Consider the following 9,687-nt stretch of genomic DNA (forward strand, 5'->3'; position numbering starts at 1 on the left):
AAGTATATGCAGTCTACGATATTGCTGGAAGGGTACCAAGAGACTGATGAGGCCGCCTCGGTAGAGGGAACGGCGGGGCTGGGGACTGGGGGTGGGGAGTATGGAGGCTTAGCTTGCCCTTTATAGCCTTTTATGTGATGAAAAAGCATGTGCAAGCCCAGGGGTGTGTGTGTCCCAGGCGGTGGCCCTGGGCGGCCAGCAGGCTGGGCGTGCGGCCTGCCCCTGCACGCCCTCTGTCCAGCTGCGAGCACTTTGACCTTTCCCGCCCAGCAGCTACTGGGACAAACAGATAACTTTTCTCACGTGGCTCTTGGGCCCGATGTTCCAACTCCCTGAACGGATTGGATTAGGTGAAAAGGGACAAGTCCCAGAAAGGAGACAGTGCCCCTTCTTCCCGCCCTGCCCAGCGCAGCTCAATCAGTTGCTGCCCCCCTCCCCACCTGAGGTCTCCGCTGGCGCCCCCCTGCTCAGTCGGGGAGACGGGGCTGCGATGGTGCGAGGGGATGGTACTGACTGTGCGAACTGAGGTCACCTGACTCCAGGCCAGCCACTCAAAAGGTGTCCAGCATCAGGTGGCGGCTGGCCCAAAGGGCTCTGGCCCCCAGGGCAGAGGGGCATTAGCTAACCGACCCCACTGTCCCCCTCCAGAATGGAGGGCAGGAGTTTCTTCCAGGACGGTCCTGCTGACTCCAGAGGAGAATGGAGTGGAGATGCTGAGGGAGGCCCAGGCCCGGAGGGAGCAAGACCACGAGGGCTGTGTAGCCACTGGTGGGCAGAGATGCTGCGGTGCGTCCTCAATCAGCTCCAGTCGAGTCTTAGCTCCAGTCCCCCCGTCTCCGACAAGGAAGCTCTTTGTGTGCCCCACAGCAGGATGCTAAGGGCCCTCCCCACTCCCCCGACCCGCCCTGCCTGTCCAGTTGGCCCGGGATGCTACCGCCCACAGGGGGCGTCCTATGAGAGACTCTGATTTGGGGCTTCGGGTCGGGGAGCGCGCTGGTGCCTTAAAAACGGCCTGTCCGCACCCAGATAGTCATGGGCTTGGGCTTCCATTTGGTCTAGAACCCGTGCTCCCGGACTGCGGTCCAGAGGCCAAGAGGGGTTGGTCTCCGCCACACCTCCGGCCCCGGGGGCTCACAGTTTCCAGTTGGGGGATGGGGGAGCGTGCCTCTGAGGACAGGTTTGTCCAGTTCCATCTGCGTTGACGTTGGTGGGAATGCTGGTGCGTGCTGGCCGGCCCCTGTTTTTGGGGTCTCCTTGGAGCTCCTCCCTCCTCGGGAGGCTTCCGCTTTGGGGTCTGCCCCTCCATCCTGCCTGTCCTGACCCCAGCCCCACCCGAGGCTGACGGTTCCTCTCTTCTCCTCTTCCTCCTGGCGTGTACCCTGGCCCTGCTTGAAGAAGGAGCAGAGTTTATGTGAACTTTGATTTTATTTCACTTTAAAAAAGTGATCCATTATCATTATTAGTTTGTAATACATGCTAAATCTAAATATTAGAACCATGAATCTCCTCTGACCGGATCCTAACCCCTCAGGTCACCTGGACACAGGTCTTACAGAGGAGCATGTCATGTGACCCGTGGACTTAAATACAGGTGTCTGTTCCTGGGCAGGGTCAGAGGGAAAACGAAACTCCAGGCTGTAGAAGGCTGGACTCGCTGGCAGCAGCACAGAGATAGCATCTCCACGGAAGGATGGCTTTGGTAAGTCCCCAAGCAGCTCTTACTCTAAATGCTGTGACTCCGTTGTGGTGACTGCGTGGGGTTCCTTGTCGGTCTGCAGTGCAGGCACAGGATTCCTGGGGTGGGAGGTGGGGCACGGGTAGGGGGTGAGGAGGGCTCCCCAGGGCCTTCCTGAGGGGGCGAGAATAGTGGGCTCAGGCAGGGCAGGCCCTGCCCCCTGCCCAGGCCCACCTCCTCGGTCACACTGTCCCGGGTGGGTGGGGCGAGCTGGGACAGGGGGACCAGGGAGATGGAGCAGAGCGGCGTGGGGCCGAGTAGGGGCTGCCAGGAAGGCGCCCCTGTCCACCCCCATCTCCGAAGACCTTCTCTCTTTTCCCCTTGCCTTTTCCATCCGCCCTTCCCTTCCCCTTCCACATGCGGCTCCTACCCTCTGGCTCCCCAACGGTCCCACTTCCTGAGTGCTCGGTGCAGGCAGGGCAGGAGGGGTGCTGGCTGACCTCAGAGCCACCTTTAAATAGAACTTTCGTGATAAGAGTGTATCTCAACATCCAAGTGTGCCCAGGGCAACGTACCTCCTGCTCACACAGACTCCGGAAGGGCGCTGCCAACTCCAGTCTCGCCCTGTGATCCCGGCCCAGGACTCGGCCTGGAGCTCAGCACCCACGCCACTACCAACCCCCCCCCGCGCCCCGCCCCAGATGCTCAGGACTGTGAAGGGCGTATCGTTGGAAACACAGACCTAGGTGTCAGTCTCGCTCTTCTCCTCAGTAGGTGAGGGTCTTTCCGGCAACTTCCCCAACATTCCCGAGACTCAGTGTTCTGGTCTGTCAACCGGGTAATGCGAGCCCTGGGTCACAGGAGTGATGGATGTCAAATGCGGGTCATGTTGAGCGCTGTGCCTGGGCTTTACCAGTCGGAGCTCCGTAACTCACAGAATCACTCAGGCCTGGCACAAGGAGGGTGGTCTTGACGAGGCTTTATTTATTTATTTATTTATTTATTTATTTAATTCTAGAAGGGGGTTGGGGAGAGCCGGCGGGGAGGCGGAGAGATAGAGATAGAGAGAGAGAGAGAGAGAGAGAGAGAGAGAGAGGAAGAGGAGCATCCGTTGGTTGCCTCTCACACACGCCCTGACCGGGGACTGAACCTGCAACCCCTTGGTCTATGGGGCAACACTCCAAACAACAGAGTCACACCAGCCAGGGCCCTTTAGGAGGCATTTAGACACCCTGAGAATCATGCACTCACTCGCTGACACAAACATGCTCTGGCATGAGAGGTGCACACCTCTCAGCCACACCCCCGTGCTGCACACCTGCCCACACAGCCCCTCTGCACACCCTCCCCATCTCTTCCTTGTGCCCTGAAGAGCTCATTTCCAGCCCCGCAGCCCCAGTGAGGGAGGGACGTTCCACCTGTGCGAGGAGAGCGCCCTCCTCCGGTTCCTGCAGGAGATGGTCAGAGGGAGTCTGCAGGCTGGGCTGGCGCTCCGGACAGGTCAAGTTCTAGAGCGCTCCCTGCTAGGGCTGACCTCAGCCTGTCTGGATTTTCTGTCGCAGGTCAAACCAAGACCTGGAGACCTGATTGAAATTTTTCGTCTTGGCTACCAGCACTGGGTCGTCTACGTGGGAGACGGCTACGTGGTCCACCTGGCTCCTCCAAGTAAGGATGGGTTCTTGGCTGGAGCACAAGGGAGGAGGTAGTGAGTGTGAGCAGTTGCACACTTGGGTGCTTGTTCTCACCTCAGTGCCCGGCATTGGCGGCATTCAGGGACCACTTGGCTGAACGATATTCCCTGGTAGGGATACCCAGTGCTGCTGTTCCTTAGCAGCGAGTTCGTGGAGAGACGGTTGACCTTTATTCCCAAAGAGGTTGGGGCTCAGTTCCACCCAACCCGCCGTCCTAGGGAAGACCCCATCACGTGTACTTGGTGTCGGGAGGGGCGAAGGAGGAGGAAATAGTTTCCAGCTGGCTGCACAGTGTCAGGGAAGGAGCGCGGGCCTCCAACGAGGCGGAGCCCGTCTGCGATCCTGGCGCCTCCGCCTACCGACTTGTGACTTGACTCCGCCCCTAAGTTCAGCTGCACCCTCCGTAGAGCAGATGAGCGTCCTCCGTTCCCGGTGGTGCGGGGATGAGACGCAGGACTGCGTGGGGGGCACTGGTGCAGGGCTGGCGGGTGCCGAGCCCGCCCCCTCCCCTTCCAGGGGGCCCTGGCATTCAAGAAAATGCCCAAACCTTGGGAACCACTCCGCAGCGGGGAATTGGCCCAGTGAAGTAGACACCTGCGTGTCACGGCATTCTGTAGCCCCGGTGACGGCGGCCGTCCCGCAGGTGTTCGCGCACACGCGTACGTCTGCATGTGCATGTCCTCCAAATTCAGGCTTTAAAACAATGGGACTTCACTGAGGGATAGTGAACTAATACTAAGATTTACCCTATTTCGTACACACAGTTCTCTGTCTTTTGACAAATGCTTGCGGTCATGTGCCATCAGCACGGTACATAGAAGAGTTCCTTCGCTCCCCAAAGTTCCCCTCTGCCCCCCTGTTGTCAACCCCGGCACCCCAGCACCCACACCCCCAGCTCCTGGCAACCTGTGACCTTTTGTCTATAGCGCTGCCTCTTTCAGCACGTGATCTGAACGGGATGCCGTGGAATGCTGCTCTGGGTCTGGTTTCCTTAACTCGGCGGAACGTACGTGACGTCATCCCGCACGTGACCGCCCTTGGCTCCTCTCTGTGGCTGCGTGTCCCGCTGTGTGGACGGACCATCTCCGTTTCTCTGTTCACAAGCTGAAGGACATCTGGGTGGTTTTAAATTTTTTTGTGCGTTTTATTTTTTAGTTTATTTTTTGATTTTGCTGTTACAATTGTTGCATTATTTCTCCCCTTTATGCACCTCCTCTTGGTACTCTTTCCCTCTAGCATTCCTCCCCCTTAGTTCATGTCCGTGGGTCGGACGTGTAAGTTCTTTGGCTTCTTTTTCTGTTGTATTCTTAACCCCCACCCCATCTACTGTGTGCCTACCGGTTACACTTCTTATTCCCTGTACCTTCCATCCCCATTCTCCCCTCCCCCACTGACAACCCTCCCCATGATCTCCATTTCTGTGATTCTCTCCCTGTTCTCGTTGTTTTCTTAGACTATTTATTTTTTAAGTTCAGTCGTTGATAGTTGTGAGGTTACTGTCATTTTACTGTTCATAGTTTTGATCCTCTTTTTCTTAATAAAGATACATCCATTTATCATTTCACCTAATAAGGGCTTGGTGATAAAGAACTCCTTTAACTTGACTTTATCTGGGGAGGACTTTACCTGCCCTTCCATTCTAAATGATAGCTTTGCTGGATAGGTGTAGGAGGTAGGTCCTTGCCTTTCATGACTTGGAATACTTCTTTCCAACCCCTTCTTGCCTTCAAGGTTTCTTTTGAGAAATCAGCTGATAGTCTAATGGGCACTTCTTGGTAGGTAACTGTCTCCTTTCTTCTTGTTGCTTTTAAGATTCTCTCCTTACCTTTCATCTTGGCTAATGTAATTATGATGTGTCTTGGTGTGTTCCCCTTTGGGACCAACTTCTTTGGGACCCTTTGAGCTTCCTGGACTTGCACATCTAGTTCCGTTGTCAGATTAGGGAAGTTTTCCTTTATTCTTTTTTCAAATAAATTTTCAATTTGTTGCTCTTCCTCTTCTCCTTCCGGCACCCCTATGATTCAGATGTTGGAACATTGAAAGTTGTCCCAGAGGTTCCTAAGCCTCTCCTCATTTTTTGGATTCTTGTTTCTTCATTCTGTTCTGAATGAATCTTTATTTCTTCCTTTTGTTCCAAATCTTTGATTCGAGTACTGGTTTCTTTCCTTTCACTGTTGGTTCCCTTTATTTCACTGTGTGTAGCCTTCACTCTTTCCTCTGTTTTGGGACCCTATTCAACCATTTCTGTGAGCATCCTGATTACCAGTATTTTGAACTCTGCATCTGATAGGTTGTCTATCTCTTCATCAGTTAGTTGTTTTTCTGGAGTTTTGATCTATTCTTTTGTTTGGGCCATATTTCTTTGTCTCGGCTTGCCTGTTATGTAGTAAGGGGCTGAACCTTAGGTATTCACCAGGGCAGGGCAACCAAGTCCCTGCTTTGTGGCGCTGTGTGCAGGGGAGGGGTAAGAGAAGGAACAATGTCCCTTGCTTGGCTCTCTCCCCTATTTCAGTCACCTCCCTCACCTCCCACAAGTGGCTGTACCCTTTCTGGTGCTGATTCCCAGGTTTGTGTGTGTTCTAGGACCCTGTGGGTCTCTCAACAAACTCTCCTGTGAGGCCGGGAGTTTCTCCAGCTTCCTCAACCCTCACAGGTGTTTTCAGTCAGAGGTTTTGAGGCTTTATTTCCCTGTGCTGGGACCCTGGGTTGCTCAGCCTGTCTCGATCCCCACTTGTTCCTCCCGGTTTATCCACATGGGAATGTGGGACTGCCCAGCCCACAGCTGCCGCCTTGCTTGGCATCCTCTCTGCCCCAGCTCCAGTCCCTGCCCCTCCCACCAGTCTGGGCCAATGTTTCTTCATCAGCTCCTTGGCTGTCGGACTTCCCTGCAGTTCGATTTTCTGGCAGTTCTGGTTGTTTTTGTTTCTAAATTGGTTGTTGTTCTTCTTTTGGCTGAGCAAGGAAGTGAAGCGTATTTATCTACGCCTCCATCCTGGCTGGAACTCCAATTTTTTAATTTTTGACAGCCACTATTAGAGCCATAGTAAGTATTCCCATACAGGTCTGTTTTATACGTGTGAACATACATTTTCATCTCTGTGGGGTAAATAGGCATCCTAGGTCAATTGCTGACATTTGCAAGTAGCTCCTAGTAGTTGAGGAGAGCACGCCCTCTACTGGGGAGAGGACGAAACTCATCTGTCTCCCCTAGGGTTCCAGGGCCCACGGAGTTGCCTTCTCATTCCAGCTTCCCTGGAAGCCTGGGTGAGCAGGAGGCCGAGATCTCCTTTAGAGGCAAATCAGAGAGCTTAGAGCTGGGGGAGTGTGGACGTTACCTGATCCAGTGCCTTCAATCTGTAACTGATAAAAGAACCGTGACAAGAGAGGGACTTGTCTGAGGCCACGTAGTGAGTGGGGCGCTGGGTTTGCAGGTCAGGCCTCATCTTGCTCACTGGCCGCCTTTCCTAGTTTTTAAGAAATGTCACTGTAGCGTGCTGAGGTCCCCCCGGCTCTGGCTCAGAGGGGACCGGTGACAGTTTCTAGACCACAAGCCAGTGCGGGAAGCTGGGACTAGGACCTGGATGTCTGCCCTGTACCGGTCCGCCCCATCCTGAGTCTTGCAGGGACATCTGGACGCCCATGGTCCATTAGAAGAGCTCACGTCCTCTGGTTTAGGAAGGAGGAAGCCAGCGCCCAGGGATGCTCCATAGCCACTCAAGCTCGGGTCTGCCCTGTCCTTGAGGTTGAAGCCAGGCGGGGTGGCCAGACCCTTCCACAGCTCATCCTACCCGATGATGCCAAGGGCAGTGGGGCAGCCTGCTTGCCTGCTCCGAGCCCCGGGGCCCGCCCAGGACCAGCCCTCTGTTCCCTCTCTGTGGGCCACAGGTGAGATCGCCGGAGCCGGTGCGGCCAGCCTCCTGTCTGCCCTGGCCGACAAGGCCATAGTGAAGAAGGAGCTGCTGTCTGTGGTGGCGGGGACAGACGGGTACCGTGTCAATAACAAACATGACGACAAGTACTCTCCGCTGCCTGCCAGCAAGATCGTCCAGCGGGCGGAGGAGCGGGTGGGGCAGGAGGTGCTGTACAAGCTGACCAGCGACAACTGCGAGCACTTCGTGAACGAGCTGCGCTACGGAGTCTCCCGAAGTGACCAGGTGCGTCCTCGGCCTGAGCTCCGTCCCCAGGAGCCAGACCAGACTGTCCCCTCAGCTGGGAGTCAGTCCGGCAGGCATGAGGGCCGGCAGCCCTGCCAGTGTCGGCTCTGCAGACCAGTGTGGTTAGGGGTGATGTCACGGCCATGGCCTCTGTGGCTGCCTGGCCCTGAGATGGCCCCTTCCCATAGCACCTCGAGCGGGTTGTATTAAGCCCACTTTGCAGGTGTGGAAACCGAGGCTCACGGTGCTTCAGTGGCTTACCCAAAGTCATTCAGCAGTTAGCTATTGCACCTCTCGTCCCTGACGGCCACTGTGCAGAGGTGGGAGTGCACCTAGGCGCCTGCTCAAGGGAGGCATCTCAGAGGAGGTGGCTTCTGAGCCGAGTGTGATTGAATTCCTTGGACTAATCTGACAGTGGAAAGTGAGCTGGCGATTACCAGGGATCGGACACAGTGTGCACTGCAGGTGGAGGGCACTGTGTGAGCTGGCAGGAGGGGAAGCCTAGGTCATGTCAGACGGGCGTTTTCTGTGGAGGGCAGGGAGTGGGAAGCGTGGCCCTGTGGCCTTCGCCTCTCCACTCCACTCTGTCGTGGAAGCTCTGTAGCACAAAAGCAGTCGTGCACGATACGTAATGGAATGGGTAAGGCTGAGGGACCTGCCCTCTTGGGGCCTGCCCCCCACTCTGCCAACAGGAGTCCCTTCTGTGGTTTCGTTGAACAGCACAAGGGCCAGATGGGTCTTTGCTGAGCTGAGGGGCTGTGGTGGGAGTCTCCGTGGTCAGGCCCCCGGTGTTGAGTGTGATGCCCTCCTCTTCTGCTGCAGGTCACCGATGCGCTCGTGGCAGTAGGTGTGACCGCGGGCGTCCTGGGCGTGGGCCTGGCCGCCGCGGGCCTCATCGGGTTCCTGCTGGACAGAAGCAAGCGGGAGGAGCACGAGCAGTGACTGCAAGGAAACGTCCCAACGGCAGCCAGTCGACAGGGAGAATTCTTGCTGAGCCAGCAGGGGTCGGGTTTGCTTTGTTGCTTTCACTCTCTTTTATAATCATTTCAGCTGATTTGAATGGAGCAAAATAAAAGCACAGGAAGATCTCATCTGGGCACAGGCAGCCTAGCGCCAATTCTGTTAAAGACACACAGGGCTGCGTCATGGACTGAACGTTTGTGTCCCCCCACACCCCCAGTTCGTGCTGGAGCCCTAACCCCCAGTGGGATGGCGTTTGGAGGTGGGCCTGGAAGGTGATTAGGTTACAGGAGCTCCTGGAGGGGACGGTCAGCGGTGGGCCTGATGGGGTCAGCGCCCTTCTAAGACACAGAGAGACCAGACTCTCTGGCCCACGGGAGGACACAGGGAGAGGCGCCATCTGCGAGACAGGAAGAGGGTTTCTCCAGGATCCGAACCTGCGGGTATCCTCGTGTGGAACTTCTCAGCCTCTGGACCAGTGAGAATAAATGTCTGAATTGTAGAAGCCGCTCTCAAACCCTCAGGCGGTGGAATGTGCAGCGGCCTCATGCAGGCCCCTTCCCAGCTGCACTGAGGTGCATCCTGGCCATTCATTGCACTTCTCCAGTTTCCTCTGGGGGGTGGGGGGGAGCAGTGTTCTTTTTATGGCCTGAGGATGCAGGAGGGGCCGGGCAGACACACCTGGGGTGGACAAGACCAGGAAGCACTGGCCTGCCAGGGCCGGGACCTCAGTGGCTGGAACTGAGAGGAAGAGTCTTGGCCATGCACGTGACCCAGACCCTGTGACTGAGGCTCCCTGTTCCTCCTGTTACTCTGTGTCTCTCGGTTCCAGAAACAATTAGTACCATTATCGCCCCCACCATGCTGGGCCTTCTCCTCCTACATCAGCTCAGCTGCATGTCCCGCAAGGCCTGCAGCTCCTGGTCCGGGTTCAAGTTCCTGAGAGAGACTCTGACTGGCTCAGCTCACTGCAGCCTGGCTCAGGGTGGTAATTGATAGCTGATGGGTCAGGTGACCTCACTAGGCCAATCAGCTCTGCCGATGCAGCTTAGGCTTGACCTCAGAGGCAGGTTCACTTGGAGGGGGTAATGGGTGAACGACCTCCACCATTCAGCACCCCTGCTACTGGGGCACTTGGGGGTGGGGTGGAGCTGGCACTGACCTTTGGTCCCTCCAGAGCTGCTGACGGCCTGGGTCTTGTCCCAGG

The 9,687-nt window shown here is 56.2% G+C and overlaps 1 protein-coding gene across 1 annotated transcript; it reads left to right on the plus strand.

Moving 5' to 3' along the window:
• The first annotated feature begins 1,608 nt into the window (after positions 1–1,608).
• LOC123829488 (phospholipase A and acyltransferase 2-like) lies at positions 1,609–8,617 on the plus strand. Its single transcript, XM_045855263.1, has 4 exons — positions 1,609–1,699; positions 3,238–3,340; positions 7,252–7,520; positions 8,343–8,617. Exons 1-4 carry the CDS (start codon positions 1,691–1,693, stop codon positions 8,460–8,462), a joined length of 501 nt encoding a protein of 166 aa, XP_045711219.1. The 5' UTR covers positions 1,609–1,690; the 3' UTR covers positions 8,463–8,617.
• The last annotated feature ends 1,070 nt before the right edge of the window (positions 8,618–9,687 follow it).

Source organism: Phyllostomus hastatus, unplaced genomic scaffold (assembly GCF_019186645.2).
Source record: "Phyllostomus hastatus isolate PE091 unplaced genomic scaffold, TTU_PhHast_1.1 phas_scaffold_11, whole genome shotgun sequence".
Taxonomy (NCBI): domain Eukaryota; kingdom Metazoa; phylum Chordata; class Mammalia; order Chiroptera; family Phyllostomidae; genus Phyllostomus; species Phyllostomus hastatus.